This window comes from Cebidichthys violaceus, unplaced genomic scaffold, assembly GCF_023349555.1.
Source record: "Cebidichthys violaceus isolate CVI_PGR_0920_01 unplaced genomic scaffold, fCebVio1.0.p SCAF_26, whole genome shotgun sequence".
NCBI classification, from domain to species: domain Eukaryota; kingdom Metazoa; phylum Chordata; class Actinopteri; order Perciformes; family Stichaeidae; genus Cebidichthys; species Cebidichthys violaceus.
Genome location: NW_027176439.1, coordinates 4,669,894 through 4,687,269, shown reverse-complemented (window position 1 = coordinate 4,687,269; position 17,376 = coordinate 4,669,894). Strand labels below are relative to the sequence as shown.

At 43.1% G+C, this 17,376-nt stretch overlaps 1 protein-coding gene across 2 annotated transcripts; it reads right to left on the bottom strand.

Annotated features, from left to right (window-relative positions):
• Window positions 1-227: 227 nt before the first annotated feature.
• Window positions 228-16,432, bottom strand: LOC137879859 (UDP-glucuronosyltransferase 2A1-like). 2 transcript variants are annotated; one of them, XM_068720791.1, is made up of 7 exons: window positions 15,359-16,432; window positions 7,511-8,137; window positions 7,191-7,339; window positions 6,908-7,039; window positions 4,191-4,278; window positions 2,949-3,168; window positions 228-2,581 (listed from the first exon to the last, which is right to left on the bottom strand). In XM_068720791.1, the coding sequence occupies exons 1-7, from the start codon at window positions 16,080-16,082 to the stop codon at window positions 2,296-2,298; spliced, it is 2,226 nt and encodes a 741-aa protein (XP_068576892.1). In that variant the 5' UTR covers window positions 16,083-16,432; the 3' UTR covers window positions 228-2,295. The 2 variants fall into 2 exon arrangements, with proteins under 2 accessions (XP_068576892.1, XP_068576891.1); XM_068720790.1 differs by lacking the exons at window positions 228-2,581; window positions 2,949-3,168; window positions 4,191-4,278; ... (1 more) ...; window positions 7,191-7,339; window positions 7,511-8,137 and adding exons at window positions 10,836-11,297; window positions 11,679-11,898; window positions 13,218-13,305; window positions 14,773-14,904; window positions 15,017-15,165 and having other exon boundaries at window positions 15,359-16,254.
• Between the last annotated feature and the right edge of the window lie 944 nt (window positions 16,433-17,376).

Sequence of the window (17,376 nt, the reverse complement as noted above, 5' to 3'; positions counted from 1 at the left end):
TGAGTATGTAGTATGCAGTAGCTGCGTTAGTATGCGTTTTCAAACACAGCCTGTGGCTCCGTGATGCACTCAGCTGTGTGATCACTAGTGGCTCCAAACCGACCGGGGGCTGGTTAAGATTAGTGAATGAGCAGTCAGCAGTCAATTGATGACAGTATCACTCACTCATGGAAACCAGATCTCATTATGTCCTTGCAAAGGTAACAAATGGCATAATCAATCAATCAATCAATCAAAATGTATTTATATAGCACACTTTTAAAATACAACAAAGGTTGCCCAAAGTGCTGCACATACAGTAGATATACAGTCATACAAACAAAGACTTGATTAATAACAGGAAGTGACATTAAAATCAAGACAAACTGACACAAATCACACAAAAGTGCCATGTTAAGATCAAAGGTGATAGGCCAAGGAAAGGAAATAGGACTTTTAAACTTTGGTAAAGTGGATGACAACCTAATATGAAGGGGAAGGTTGTTCCAGAGCTTAGGGGCAGCGACAGAGAAGGACCGGTCGGCCCGGGTTGTCATTTTTGTTTTCGGAACAACTAAAAGCTGTTGGCCGAGAGATCGTAGTGAGCGAGGTGGGGTTTAGGGCAGCAGCAGGTCAGACAGATAAACTGGGGCGGCGCCATTTAAACACTTAAAAACAAATAACAACATTTTTAAATGAATTCTGTACTCTACAGGTAGCCAATGAAGGGATTTTAAAATCGGTGAAATGTGTTCACGCCTGTGTGTACCAGTTAAAAGTCTCGCTGCAGAGTTCTGCACTAACTGAAGGCGTGATAGAAGTTTTTTTGCCGATTCCAGCATACAAAGAATTACAATAGTCCAGCCTGGAGGTGATAAAAGCATGGATAACTTTCTCCAGGTCTTTTGACTTTAGCTAAGAGTCTTAGCTGAAAGAAGCTGACTTTGACCACCGACGCAACTTGGAGGTCCAATATAAATGATACACGGACTTTGCAGTGGGTTGTCATGAGGCCAAGACACAATGAGGGATTGTCCGGTATAGCAGATGAAAGGCGAGAGGGATTTATTACCATAATCTCTGTTTTACCTTCATTGAGGCATAGAAAATTTAGCGAGAGCCAGCTTTTGACATATGCCAGGCAGCACATTAAAGAATTTATTGAGGCAGTTCCAGGTTTGAGGGGAAGGTATATTTGAATGTCGTCGGCATAGAGGTGATAAGAAATGTTATGTCACTGGATCGGTTCGCAGCCGAGTATGAAGCGGTTGGGATGAGGATCAGCACCTCTAAATCTGAGGCCGTGGTTCTCAGCAGGAAACCGGTGGATTGCCCACTCCGGGTAGGGAATGAGTCCTTACCCCAAGTGAAGGAGTTGAAGTACCTCGGGGTCTTGTTCGCGAGTGAGGGAACAATGGAACGTGAGATTGGCCGGAGAATCGGAGCAGCTGGGGCGGTATTGCAGTCGCTCTACCGCACCGTTGTGACGAAAAGAGAGCTGAGCCGCAAGGCAAAGCTCTCCATCTACCGGGCAATCTTCGTTCCTACCCTCACCTATGGTCATGTGGACTGGGTCATGACCGAAAGAATTAGATTGCGGGTACAAGTGGCCGAAATGGGTTTCCTCAGGAGGGTGGCTGGCGTGTCCCTAAGAGATAGGGTGAGAAGTTCAGTCATCCGTGAAGGACTCGGAGTAGAGCCGCTGCTCCTTTGTGTGGAAAGGAGCCAGTTGAGGTGGTTCGGGCATCTGGTAAAGATGTCACCTGGGCGCCTCCCTAGGGAGGTGTTCCAGGCACGACCGGCTGGGAGGAGACCCCGAGGGAGGTCCAGGACCAGGTGGAGGGACTATATCTCCAAACTGGCCTGGGAGCGCCTCGGGATCCCCCAGTCATAGCTGGCTGATGTGGCTCGGGAAAGGGAAGTTTGGGGTCCCCTGCTGGAGCCTGTTGCCCCCGCGACCCGATCACGGATAAGCGGTTGAAGATGAGATGAGATGAGAGATGTTTCTGGAAAATGGATCCAAGAGGCAGCATGTACAGTGAGAACAGTAGTGGACCCAAAATGGACCCCTGCGGTACCCCACAGGTCAGGGGGGCTGGTTGAGAGGAAAAGTTGCCCAACATCATTTCATGGGAATATTGGACATTGTGGAGTGATTTTCTGAGTGTTTCATTTGCTTTTCTACTTGTTTTAGAGTTGTCCCAAGACACAAATTGCAATCCAGGGCTTTGTGTTTACATTACATGTTCAAGCCTAACCAGACAACCAGTGAATTGATCATTCAGTTTTTTACCAGCTACATCTCAGTCCAGTCAGTTACTCAGCCTTTCTCTTTGTCTTTCCCTTTGTGCCACAGCACCTCCGGAAGCAGAAACTGCAGGTCTTGACAAAGAGGAATACGAGGATCAGAACAATGGCGAGGAGGAAGGCCAGGACATCCAGGCTGTGATATTGGTACCAGGTGAGCTCATGGGCCTGGACCCTCAGGTGCTCGGCCCCTTTGTTTCTCATGGTGAACTCGATCCAGAATACCGCCTCATCACGAGGACTCATTGGTCTGTCGTGGTGGATACTGGACAGCCACAAGGCATTCTGCTTGTACCTATCAATGCAGACATACAGGTGAAAATGTGGATTAAGGTGTGTATTTTTAATTTTTATACCTAACGTTTATTTGCCTTACCAAGAATGGGAATAAAAAGGGTTGATTTATTTTTGGTTCCATGTATTTTAAAACGTAAAAATCTAACAGGAAAGCCATTATACACGGGGAAAAGACCATCCAGTGGTTTTGTAATTTCTTTGTGACCTTGCAACTCCGTGGCAATTGAACTCTGTCATACTACATTACATCATGGCTCCTTTATGGCATGTCTTTAATCACTTACAGATTATTAATGTAAGCTCTCCAGAACGGCAGTCTTTGCCTTTTTAACACCCTAAATGTGAAAATCAGTAAAATAACTTACGATTTGTCATTGATGACAGTATTGACTGCATCTCTAAGGTCCTCAGTCTTCATGAAGTTCAAGTTTACAGTAACTGCAGCTCCCTTAGCCTCAACATGGACCATGTTGTCTGGCTGGTCAGCGAACATGGGAATGCCCACCATGGGAACACCGTGGTAGATGGCCTCATAAATCCCATTTGTGCCGCCATGAGTGATGAAAGCTCTGGTCTTGGGGTGACCTGATATGGGTATTAAAAATCATGAAACATACATAAATCTCTTCAGTTAAGACTGGCAGTTAAAGTACATCTTTTGACTTCTGTATGATATGACTTCTATAAACATATACTGAACATTGGCAAAGGCTTGCTGGCTAGATCAGATCCCGATAAGATTCTGGAAAAACTCCAGAAAGTGGCAAATCTACACACAGGCGATAGCCGATTGGTTCTGGGATTGCATTTCAGCCAATTCCTCCTGCCTCATTTTCTCTCCAAACAGACTCTTTACCTGCATTTAATCAAAGTCCACTCAGAGGTGATTGTTCAATACTACTCAAACTCCAAACGGAAACCAGAACACTTCCAGTACCAAAATGTTGTCCCATAGCCAGATTCTGCATTTATATGTAGATATCTTGCAGAGATTAAGTCAAGCATAAACTGTGTGCCAATTACATACAACTTACCAAAGAAACTGTACACAGGTTTTGAATCGTTTTGTATTGTATTTACACTTTAAAGTGACAGGAATTATTCTCAAAACAATCAGCCTGTAAAGTAAACAGCCCTGTGCTGTTTATGGATATGATTGTCCCATAATGTAATTCACAAAGTAAATGAAGGAAAATGTCCACAATATAAAAAACTATATGTGGATGACTATAAAACAGCTGGATTTTTTTTTTTATTTAAAAATGTAAGTTAAGTTGATAGTGACATTTGAGTAACGTCTACTAACATTAAACATTTTCCTGTTGGTTTAAAACGGTTTAGGGAAGTTGATTTTTTTCTTTTTGTATATTAACTTCAAAAACTGTAAACTACAAAGATAAATACATGATGTATAATATTAGTATGTTGAAGGAATAGGAACACTGCTTTATTGTGTGGTTCTGTTTGCATAATTCACTTTTCACTGGCTAAATACCAGCTTGTAATTACGCATATTGTGAATGTGTTATGGTTGTCTCTGAAGTGACATGCCAAAGAACAAACTTCACCAAAACATTCTTACTGTGTTTTCTAACAGCTCTACTTACCCAGTAGGTCATTCTGAGGGATCCAGTCGTATAGTCTGGTGTTGGCACCCAAAGTTGCTGGTTTTTCTCCACTGTATCTCCACAGCACCTAGAAACAAAAATGTAAACACTCAAAATAACACCGTGCTGATTATATTTCATAGTAGACTGCATAGCAGTACATTTAGTGAATGCACTAGTGGCAGTGGAAAAGACGAAAACAGGAAAGCTTAGGGTGTGTTTAGATCCCCGCCCCTTAAACACAAAGCTATCCAGAGACCCCACTATCCACTTCCCACTCTAAATGATGTCACTCACACCAAGACTAGCTGGAGCACAGTACTTCAGTGTACTGGACGCTAGATCTGGATACTGGACGATAAAACTCAGCCATGAATCATCCATGCTGACCACGTTTAACACCATCTACGGCAGATATCGGTTCAAAAGGCTCCGTTTCGGAATCATTTCTGCACAGGATGAGTTTCAGAGGGGAGTTGATGACAATGCCAACCTGCGCGCCATGCTAGAGAGAACCAGGGAGAGAGGAATAAAGCTAAACAAAGACAAAAGTATAATTTGAAGTGAGCTATTTTGGACATAAACTGACACAAGAAGGCATCAAGCCCGACCCTAACAAGGTCAAGGCAATCAAAGAAATGGCTTCCCCATGCAGCAAAGCAGAGCTGGAGACCATACTGGGCATGGTCACCTACCTCTCCAAGTTTGCACCTAGACTTTCAGAGACAATTGCCCCGCTCAGACAACTGCTGAAAGAGAACAGTGAATTCACGTGGGACTCAAATCAAGACGTTGCATTCCAGCAAATGAAAGACCTGCTAACACAGGAGCCCGGCCCAGAGCTTACATACTTCGACCACCCCAAAGATGCGAAACTACAAGTCGATGCATCAAAATGCGGCTTAGGAGCAGTCTTGCTCCAGGGAGAGAAACCAGTCGCAAACGCATCCAAGACACTAAACGAAACCGAAGAAAATTACGCTCAAATCGAAAAGGAGCTGTACGCAGTGCTCTTTGGATGCAGACACTTTCATCAATATCTGTTCGGACGACAGGTGATCGTCGAGTCAGACCACAAACCGCTGGAGTCAATCATGCGGAAACCCTTGGCAGCCGCACTGCCACTACAGCGCATGATACTGCAACTACAAAGGTACGACATTACCATTACACACAAGCTTGGAAAACAAATCCCGGTCGCAGACACGCTGTCCAGAAAGCCGATTGAGTGTCCTGACAACTCCTTAAGTGAAGGCATGGATTTACAAATCCACACGGTGATCAGCAGTGCACCAGTGAGTGATCGCAAAATGGCAAAGCCGCCACAGCACAAGATGAGCAACTCTCAATGTTGAAACAAGTTATCCAAGCAGGATGGCCTGAGTCGAACAAAAGGTGTCCGCCTGCCATCGTTGAGTATTGGAATCATCGGGATGAGATATCAGAGACAAACGGGATCCTGCTCAAAGGTGAAAAGATCATTGTACCACACTCACTTAGAGCTGAAATGCTTTCATGCATACACACTGGACACTTGGGGATGGAAAAGTGTAAGCAGCGAGCAAGAGACGTACTCTTCTGGCCCAGAATGTGCAAACAGATAGAGGCACAAGTAGGATCTTGCAGCATCTGCCTTGAGCGCTCCAATACAAAGGAGCCGATGTTCTCGCATCCTATCCCGGAACGACCTTGGCAAACAGTAGCCACAGACTTGTTCACCTGGCACAGTACTGACTATATAGTTGTTGTAGACTATTATAGCAGGTACTTTGAGGTAGAAAAAATCACCAACCTCACATCCGCAACTGTCATCCAAAAGCTGAAATCCATGTTCGCCAGATTTGGAATACCCCAGACCAGGGGTCTTCAAAGCTTTTCAGGCCAAGGACCCCCAAACTGATAGAGAGATGGAGCAGGGACCCCCAACTATATATATTGTATAAAATTGTGTTTTATATTAATCCAGTACGGTTGCAGGAACGTGGGATGGATGACTGCTTGGAGACTATTGTGCCCACATCTGTGCAGAGACCTTGCTCCATCGCGGCATTCTGGATTGGACTGTTGTACTTGCCGGGCGGACAGACATTGCGCAGGACTTTGGTCGGACGTGGGGGAGGTGGACACTATGTTTGCATTGGTGATGGTTGGTGCTCAAATATAGTCAAAGTCAGTGGCGGGCCGTGTGTTTTATACCTGGGCCTTCAGTGCTGTCCTACTACAGTTGAGCCACCTCCTAATAACCTCATTGTGACGCTACAGCTACGGGTTATTAGGGGCGTAACAATACACGTATTCATATTGAACCATTCGGTACGAGGCTCACGGTTACGCATTACGAATCAAACAATACGTTTGAATAATACTATTGCATTTTGAAAATGCAGAAGCTTAAACTGTGGGAAATATAATGTTCTCTTGTTGGAGCCACTGCGCTCAACATGGCAACCCACCCAACGTAACACACAACGTGCTGTCTGACACGCCCACCACATGGAAGAACAACATTGTACCCTGGTGAGGCACCTGTGTTCTGGGAGGCGCGCTATGCTAAACTGGCATAGCAGGAAAACCAACAGCAGCACACACGCTACAAACTCCCCGCAGCGACGCAATCCCCTTTTCTCCAGAGCATAATTGCTGCTTTGTAAAAGAAAACAAAAGCCCAAACAGAGAACCAAATGTCAGAACCCTAACACCTACAGTAGTGTTCTGACCTTTTGTGGGATCTGAGCGAGGGCTGAGGCGATCATGTTTCCTTTCTCTGCCGTGATGTTCTTGATGAATGATCCCAAAGTGAAGACCACAATGCCAGCATCTCCAGAACTTTGCACAAACTCCTCCATATCCTGCAAGAATAACATTATCCCAATGCAAACCATCCAGCATTTTAATTTCTCTCTTTTTAATGCCTCATTCTCTTCATTGTTTAAGTCAGGAATACTGTGGAGGCTGTGTAATGACCTATTAATAGGCCTGTGGTAGTAGAGACAGCCCTACCTCTGGTAACGGTTTAGCAGGTCTGCAGTGAATCCCACCAACAAATTTGAAGTTGGGGAGGAAAGGACGAGGGAAATCAAAATCCCAGTAGGTTCTTATCAACCAGATATCTGCCCGACCCATCAGCTCACAGGCACTGGTGGGTGTTCCTGTCATAAAACAATAAGATTAACAGTTTTCATTATATTTACTGAAAATATCAAATTGTTGACAAAGGTATATAAAACCAGTGCAATGAATCCAAAGCAAAATCATCAATGGACTTTGAGTGGTCGATAGAAAAAATAATTGTTATACAGTATTGTATTTGAGTAATTCACCTTTGACTTCGGAGTAATATTTATCGAGTTCTTTCCATGAAACATAATCAAGCACGACGTCCTGCAGTGCGTAGAAGAGGAAGTTCCACACTCTCTCAGAGAAGTCCATCTTGTCAGTTAGTTTGCTCATAGCCCCGGGGACAAAGGAAGGAGGAGCAGGGAGCTGACCACAGTGTCTCTCCCAGTTATGGGCTAGGGAAAACCTCAAGGAGAAGACCAGAGGGATTCCCAAAATCTCTGCTAATAAGTCACTGCCGGGATAGATGGGGTCAGCCAGGAGAAGGTCATATTTTCCCTCCTTCAGTTTCTTCATGATAGATTCAGATTTCAGCACGCCGTCCAAAAACTTTAAAGTATACTGCATGTCGACCTTCATCAGATCTATGTATTTGATGTAAATCTGTATGTAGCTCATGTGATCCATCTCATACATGGAGAAGTGAAGGTACTCCTCAAAAAACTCCTCCATGGTCTCCATTGAAACAGAGACATTGAAGGGTTCATAGGCAAAGCGAGAAGGCTCACTGGTGTTCATGAACATCGACGTGCTCGGGACCAGAACCGTCACCTGGTGTCCCCTGTCGATCAGCGTCTCCAGCAGAGGCTTCATGTTAATCCAGTGGCTGCCTTCAGTGTACCACACCAAGATGTTCCCTCCGTTTGCGCTCCATGTCACACAAAGTACCAGCAGGACGCAAACGGAGAGATGCTGCTCCAGCTTCATCGTGCTTGTTTGTCTGACTGAAAGCTTTCCTGTGCCCTGAACCTTTTTTTAAAGGTGCTCCTAGAAGAATAATCATTAACTAAACAAAGCTGAACTCTGACTCGTAGCTATTCTTTGCCCTACATGAAACGTTATATAAAGGACCCACCCTAGGCAAGGGGTTAGAGGTAAAAGGTAATGGTTGTAAAGTTAACAGTCAGTATTAAAAATAATGTCTTAACCTATACCTGAAATCCACAAACGGAAAGTAAAAAACAGACTCTAGATCCCCAGATTCTATTTGTGTTATATCATTCATCTCTTCTAAACAAGAGACTAAGAATGCTGGTTGTGCTCTTCTTTCTGCTGACAATAAGAAGCACAATCAGGTCTGTAAGTGAAAATACAGTTGTGGTCAAAAGTTTACATACACTTGTAAAGAACATAATGTCATGGCTCTCTTGAGTTTCCAGTTATTTCTACAACTCTGATTTTTCTCTGATAGAGTGATTGGAACAGATACTTCTTTGTCACAAAAAACATTCATGAAGTTTGGTTCTTTCATGACTTTATTATGGGTTAACAGAAAAAGTGACAAAATCTGCTGGGTCAAAAATATACATACAGCAACATGAATTAGCAATTTTGGTGACTTAGAAAGTTGTGTCAATGAAATGAGCTTCATAGCATGGCCTCTTAACTTCTTGTGAGTGATTATGAGTGACTACAGCTGGTGACTTCTCTGAGGCCATTTAAATAGGGCTCATTGGATACAAACGCTCACAAACGCTACAATGGGGAAGTCAAAGGAGCTCAGCATGGATCTGAAAAAGCGAATCATTGACTTGAACAAGTCAGGAAAGTCACTTGGAGCCATTTCAAAGCAGCTGCAGGTCCCAAGAGCAACAGTGCAAACAATTGTTTGTAAGTATAAAGTGCATGGCACTGTTTTGTCACTGCCACGATCAGGAAGAAAACGCAAGCTATCACCTGCTGCTGAGAGAAAATTGGTCAGGAGGGTGAAGAGTCAACCGAGAACCACCAAAAAGCAGATCTGCCAAGAATTAGAAGCTGCTGGAACACAGGTGTCAGTGTCCACAGTCAAGCGTGTTTTGCATCTCCATGGACTGAGAGGCTGCCGCGCAAGAAGGAAGCCCTCGCTCCAAAAGCGGCACCTTAAGGCTCGACTGAAGTTTGCTGCCGATCACATGGACAAAGATAAGACCTTCTGGAGGAAAGTTCTGTGGTCAGACGAAACAAAAATCGAGCTGTTTGGCCACAATGCCCAGCAATATGTTTGGAGGAGAAAAGGTGAGGCCTTTAACCCCAAGAACACCATGCCTACCGTCAAGCACGGTGGTGGTAGTATTATGCTGTGGGGCTGTTTTGCTGCCAATGGAACTGGTGCTTTACAGAGAGTAAATGGGATAATGAAGAAGGAGGATTACCTTTCAAATTCTTCAAGATAACCTAAAATCATCAGCCCGAAGGTTGGGTCTTGGGCACAGTTGGGTGTTCCAACAGGACAATGACCCCAAACACACATCAAAAGTGGTAATGGAATGGCTAAATCAGGCTAGAATTAGGGTTTTAGAATGGCCTTCCCAAAGTCCTGACTTAAATCCCATTGAGAACATGTGGACAATGCTGAAGAAACAAGTCCATGTCAGAAAGCCATCAAATTTAACTGAACTGCACCAATTCTGTCAAGAGGAGTGGTCAAAGATTCAACGAGAAGCTTGCCAGAAGCTTGTGAATGGCTACCAAAAGCGCCTAATTGAAGTGAAAATGGCCAAGGGACATGTAACCAAATATTAGCACTGCTGTATGTATATTTTTGACCCAGCAGATTTGATCACTTTTTCTGTTAACCCATAATAAAGTCATGAAAGAACCAAACTTCATGAATGTTTTTTGTGACAAAGAAGTATCTGTTCCAATCACTCTATCAGAGAGAAATCAGAGTTGTAGAAATAACGGGGAAACTCAAGAGAGCCATGACATTATGTTCTTTACAAGTGTATGTAAACTTTTGACCACAACTGTATATTTCCTGAAAGACAACTTTATGCTTTTCTCATATGTTATCACTAGAGGGCACACTGAACCTGTGCTGTACTTGGAATGAGGGTTTATTTCCTCAGCTCATCCGTCAGGAGGAGTGCTATTACCACTATGGGAAAGGAGTTACAAAGAAAAGTGAGTGTACCATCGGTTTATGTTTTAGAAACATTGTGTTATTATATACCTTACTTACACTATCAGATCATTGTGTACATTTTGAAACTGTTAACAGTGCCAGGTGGAGTGGAGACACGCTTCAGTTGCTGTGAGGGAGTGATGGGAGTACCTGGATGTCAGGTGTTTCAGGTACGAAAAGACAGCGAGACATTACTTCTTAACTTGATTCCATCCCTAAAACCTCCTCACATGTACCAGCAGGGAAATGTCATATTTATTTGCCTTATATGAACACCCAAAATATTACACAGTTTGGTGCTGCAGTATGCGAGATTAGATGTGGACAGACACAGAGATGCATTCATGCACACACTCACTCACTCACTCATGGAAACCAGATCTCATTATGTCCTTGCAAAGGTAACAAATAGCATAACATCGTTTCATGGGAATATTGAACATTGTGGAGTTTATTTGCTTTTCTACTTGTTTTAGAGTTGTCCCAAGACACAGATAGCAATCCAGGGCTTTGTGGTTACATTACAAGATCAAGCCTAACCAGACAACCAGTGAATTGATCATTCAGTTTTTTACCAGCTACATCTCAGTCCAGTCAGTTACTCAGTCTTTCTCTTTGTCTTTCCCTTTCTGCCACAGCACCTCCGGAAGCAGAAACTGCAGGTCTTGACAAAGAGGAGTACGAGGATCAGAACAATGGTGAGGAGGAAGGCCAGGACATCCAGGCTGTGATACTGGTACCAGGTGAGCTCATGGGCCTGGACCCTCAGGTGCTCGGCCCCATTGTTTCTCATGGTGAACTCGATCCAGAATACCGCCTCATCACGAGGACTCATTGGTCTGTCGTGGTAGATACTGGACAGCCACAAGGCATTCTGCTTGTACCTATCAATGCAGACATACAGGTGAAAATGTGGATTAAGGCGCTACATGTCTTCCATGTATTTTTCATTTTTATACCTAACGTTTATTTGCCTTACCAAGAATGGGAATAAAAAGGGTTAATTTATTTTTAGTTCCATGTATTTTAAAACTTAAAAATCTAACAGGAAAGCCATTATACACGGGGAAAAGACCATCCAGTGGTTTTGTAATTTCCTTGTGACCTTGCAACTCTGTGGTAATTGAACTCTGTCATACTACATTACATCATGGCTCCTTTATGGCATGTCTTTAATCACTTACAGATTATTAATGTAAGCTCTCCAGAAAGGCAGTCTTTGCCTTTTTAACACCCTAAAAGTGAAAATCTGTAAAATAACTTACGATTTGTCATTGATGACAGTATTGACTGCATCTCTAAGGTCCTCAGTCTTCATGGAGTTCAAGTTTACAGTAACTGCAGCTCCCTTAGCCTCAACATGGACCATGTTGTCTGGCTGGTCAGCGAACACGGGAATGCCCACCATGGGAACACCGTGGTAGATGGCCTCATAAATCCCATTTGTGCCGCCATGAGTGATGAAAGCTCTGGTCTTGGGGTGACCTGATATGGGTATTAAAAATCATGAAACATACATGAATCTCTTCAGTTAAGACTGGCAGTTAAAGCACATCTTTTGACTTCTGTATGATATGACTTTTATAACATATAATGAACATTGGCAAAGGCTTGCTGGATAGATCAGATCCCGATAGGATTCTGGAAAAACGGCAAATGTACACACAGGCCCCTCCCTCATGGATTTGTGCTTTTAGTTCACCTCTTAGACACTTTGTCATTGTTGGTCCAAGTCAGGCTCAATCTTGGAACCCATCAGGTCTGAAAACGATTTAGCATCTGAAGGCAACTGCCATTATTACCGGATATCCAGGCCAAGACTTCCTTTTCCGTGCTTGGTCATTGTTTACAGTACGAGAAGCCAGTTGAGGTGCGATACTGGAGTTGGAGTTGAGAGACACGTCTACGATCTGATTGTTTCACAAGTGGCTACTGCCTTCCGCCTCATTTGCTCTCCAAACAGACTCTTTACCTGCATTTAATCAAAGTCCACTCAGAGGTGATTGTTCAATACTACTCAGACTCCAAACGGAAACCAGAACGCTTCCAGTACCAAAATGTTGTCCCATAGCCAGATTCTGCATTCATATGAACAAATTTCCCCCTGGGGATGAATAAAGTATCTATCTATCTATCTATCTATCTATCTATCTATCTATCTATCTATCTATCTATCTATCTATCTATCTATCTATCTTAACAGAAATTAAGTCAAGCATAAACTGTGTCCCACTAACATACAACTTACCAAATCAGCTGTAAGCAGATTTTGAGTATGTATTGTATTTACACTTTAAAAGTGACAGGAATTATTCTCAAACAAATTCTGTAAACTAAACAGCCCTGTGCTGTTGATGGATATGATTGTCCCGTAATGTAATTCACAAAGTAAATGAAGGAAAATGTCCATAATATGAAAAACTGTATGTGGATGATTATGAAACAGATGGATTTTTTTTAATTACTTAAGTTGATAGTGACATTTGAGTAACGTCTACTACCATTAAACATTTTCCTGTTGGTTTAAAACGGTTTAGGTAAGTTGATTTTTTTTCTTTTTGTATATTAACTTCAAAAACAGTAAACTACAAAGATAAATACATGATGTATAATATTAGTATGTTGAAGGAATAGGAACACTGCTTTATTGTGTGGTTCTGTTTGCTTAATTCACTTTTCACTGGCTAAATACCAGCTTGTAATTACACATATTGTGAATGTGTTATGGTTGTCTCTGAAGTGACATGCCAAAGAACAAACTTCACCAAAACATTCTTACTGTGTTTTCTAACAGCTTTACTTACCCAGTAGGTCATTCTGAGGGATCCAGTCATATATTCTGGTGTTGGCACCCAGAGTTGCTGGTTTTTCTCCACTGTATCTCCACAGCACCTAGAAACAAAAATGTAAACACTCAAAATAACACCGTGCTGATTATATTTCATAGTACAGTGCATAGCAGTACATTTAATAATACATGCCAAATAAAGGGGAAACGTAGTTGTATTTTATAACTAAACATGAGTTCTTTTCATTGGGAAATTGTCTTTGGTGATTCGATTCACTAGTGGTGTTAGGTAATCTATCCAACGTGATTAGGTTCTATTGTTTGTTTTTGAAAATCCAATCTCTTCTCCCAGCCTTACGCCTTTCGTACTATCTTGATTCAAATTGATAAAAAAGCTGCGTCACTGTAACTTGCAGTTTACCGCAAATCAGGTGTTGCTGCTAACCTCCCACCTTTTTATTTTAATCGTCACATATATATATAGTATGAACACATGGTATTTGAGTTCTACATTTCACCCATCCTAAGTATTTTAGTAGCAGTGGCCTGCTGTAAAGTCCCGGTGAGCAAGAGGGGACGGGGTCTGAATGCCACCGTGGTATTAAAATCAATTTGAGACTTGAAACTTACTTTCAATCTTAACATTTTGTTCGAGTACTGTTAAGGCCAGTGGGCAGGTTGGGGCTAAAATGTCCTGTTAGAAAGGTCATTTGTACACGTCCACTGTTCATGGATGTATTTTTTTGCTGCCCTTGCTTGACATGTCGCCTCATTAGTGACACCTCACAAAGAAGACAACATCGAACACTAGAAAACTGAGTTTCTGGAAATCTTCACCCTGGCCGGAGTTCAACAAAAGCTCTGTTTCAGTGACTGTAAACCCTGTTTGGGTGTAGACGAAATGTCAAAACCTATAATCCCATTTACATGTGGATTCGGCCGTAAAGCAAGTAAAAGTGAGAGTTATGAGTAAGGAAAGCCGTCTGACTCACTCACCCCTGCTGCCTCCAAAGCTGTATCCAGTTCTCTTTATGCATCCATGGTCTAGCTGGGGGTAATTCAAGTTCATTTTAGTTCTATTAATATGGCGGGGCATGCACATCATTAAGAGCTAGGCTGGCCGAGCTTGGACCGAGGACTGTTCTACTACTCAGCCTGCTCCTGACTGATCCAGTACTGGTGTAGTAACGTGGAATGGATAACATAGGACTGCTTGGAGACTATCGTGCCCACATCTGTGCAGAGACCTTGTTCCATCGCGGCATTCCGGATTGGGCTGTTGTACTTGCCGGGCGGACTGACATTGCGCAGGACTTTGGTCGGACGTGGGGGAGGTGGACACTATGTTTGGTGCTCAAATATAGTCAAAGTAGATGAACAATGTTTCCCTCAAGTAAATGTTTGAATGTTAGATGGCCATATTATCTGCCCAAATAAAACACCAGTGTTTCGTTGCTGCTGTGTACATTCCTCCTGATGTGCCTAATAAAGGGACTATAACTGAATTTTATTATGCAACCCTGTGTTGTACAATGACAATAAATGAATCCTGAAAAAATAGAGAGATTGACCTTTTGTGGGATCTGAGCGAGGGCTGAGGCGATCATGTTTCCTTTCTCTGCCGTGATGTTCTTGATGAATGATCCCAAAGTGAAGACCACAATGCCAGCATCTCCAGAACTTTGCACAAACTCCTCCATATCCTGCAAGAATAACATTATCCCAATACAAACCAACCAGCCTTTTCATTTCTGTCTTTTTAATGTCTCATTCTCTTCATTGTTGAAGTCAGGAATATTGTGCAGACAGCCCTACCTCTGGTAACGCTTTAGCAGGTCTGCAGTGAATCCCACCAACAAATTTGAAGTTGGGGAGGAAAGGACGAGGGAAATCAAAATCCCAGTAGGTTCTTATCAACCAGATATCTGCCCGACCCATCGCTTCACAGGCACTGGTGGGTGTTCCTGTCATAAAACAAACGTAATGGACGACCCTTGGAAAGTATTACCATTACTTCAGATAGCTTATTTTCATATTTCATCTGCTTAAGATAAGTGCTGACAAAGGTCTCTGGATTTAAAAGCATTACAATTAATCCAATAATCGTTGGACTTTATGAGGTCCTTACAAATGTGTTGTTACATAGTTATTACTCACCTTTGACTTCGGAGTAATATTTATCGAGTTCTTTCCAAAAAATGTTTTCGAGCATGACGTCCTGCAGTGCGTAGAAGAGGAAGTTCCACACTCTCTCAGAGAAGTCCATCTTGTCAGTTAGTTTGCTCATAGCCCCGGGGACAAAGGAAGGAGGAGCAGGGAGCTGACCACAGTGTCTCTCCCAGTTGTTGGCTAGGGAAAACCTCAAGGAGAAGACCAGAGGGATTCCCAAAATCTCTGCTATTAAGTCACTGCCGGGATAGATGGGGTCAGCCAGGAGAAGGTCATATTTTCCCTCCTTCAGCTTCTTCATGATAGATTCAGATTTCAGCACGCCGTCCAAAAGCTTTAAAGAATTCTTCAAGCTGACCTTCATTATATCCATGAATCTGATGTAAATCTGTATGTAGCTCATATGATCCATTTCATTCATTGTGAAGTGAAGGAAGTCTTTCATGAACTCCTCGATGGTCTCCTTTGAAACGGAGACGTTGAAGGGTTCATAGCCAAAGCAAGAAGGCTCACTGGTGTTCATGAACATTGACGAGCTCGGGACCAGAACTGTCACCTGGTGTCCCCTGTCGATCAGCGTCTCCAGCAGAGGCTTCATGTTAATCCAGTGGCTGCCTTCACTGTACCACACCAAGATGTTCCCTCCGTTTGCGCTCCATGTCACACAAAGTACCAACAGGACGCAAACGGAGAGACGCTGCTCCAGCTTCATCGTGCTTGTTTGTCTGACTGAAAGCTTTCCTGTGCCCTGAACCTTTTTTAATGTGCTCCTAAAAAATGAATCATTAACTAAACAAAGCTGAACTCTGACTCGTAGCTATTCTTTGTCCTACATGAAACGTTATCTAACACACACACACACACACACACACACACACACACACACACATCCAAAGCAACTGTTAAGGGGTAAAAGGTAATGGCTGTAAAGGCAGTATTAGAAAAACAAAGTAGTCTCTAACCTGAACCAGAAATCCACAAAAGGAAAGTAAAAACTGACTTCAGAATCCCAGATACTAGTTGTTGGCTGTGGAGAGAGAGAGAGAGAGAAAGAGTGAAATAACTGACTGATAAAGATTTCAGCTATGTGGGCTTGGACACACTGGAGCAATTTGAGGATGTCGAGTGTGCATGTTGGGGCCTGTGCAAGAATTTCCGTGCATACAAAGTGTAGGAGTGTGAGTGTAACCAAAGATGTGTTGGTTTTCGTACGAGAGGGGGGAGGGACTTTTAAAGCCACATTTCGAAAGTAGTTGTATGTTTACAGTTGTAGTTCTCAGTTGTGATCATTTTAGCCACACTAGTGTGGTGGCTGAAGGTATCGCAGTGCAGTGTCTCGACAAGTGTTGGATGTGTTCCTATACCTCAGGATGAATTGTAATAAGATTGGTGATCCCATCATTTTCTCTTTGTCTTAACATGTGGGTTTATGACTGAACACCTGAAGAACTAAAGGCGTTCCCGTCAGCCTCAGCTGCACTCTGTGTTTCATGCTTATTAGCAAACGTTAGCGTGCTAACATTTTGAACATAAACATTGTACCTGCTAAACATCGGCATGTCAACAGTGTCAGTTGAAAGCATGTTAGCATTTAGCTCAAACAGCCTGACAGAGCTGCCAGCACGGCTGCAGCCTCTTCTTTTAGAGATGCATCTAGCAGTCGAATGAGGCAGCTGATTTCAGAAACCGGCTGGGGCCAGAGGGGTCAGCTCGGTGTGAATATTAGGTAGGCGGGGGTTGTCGGCCATGCCTTTAGGAATCGGTGGCGTTGAGGGTGTGCTGTTCTTGGGAAATGTCACATGCGACTGTTTGGGGCGTCTAAATCTTAACTCCGGGTACTTTGGCCCCCTCATTAACATTGTAGATTCCTTTTGACGCTGGATTCAGGAGCGTCTGGAAAAACAATAAGCATTTGAATATTGAATTCAATGCCCTGTTGAGGGAATCAGTGGCCATTCAGAGTGTGTAAGTGTATACTGTTTCGTCCTCAGACCTCCCCTGGTGGT

Bases quoted from the DNA above. Each gene is read 5' to 3' on its own strand.
- LOC137879859 (XM_068720791.1), bottom strand. From the start codon at position 16,082: ATGAAGCTGGAGCAGCGTCTCTCCGTTTGCGTCCTGTTGGTACTTTGT. The intron at 7,340-7,510 runs GTGAATTACTCA...GTTTTATGACAG, and splicing joins ATATTACTCCGAAGTCAAAG to GAACACCCACCAGTGCCTGT. The intron at 2,582-2,948 runs GTAAGTTATTTT...CTGCATTGATAG, and splicing joins ACTGTCATCAATGACAAATC to GTACAAGCAGAATGCCTTGT.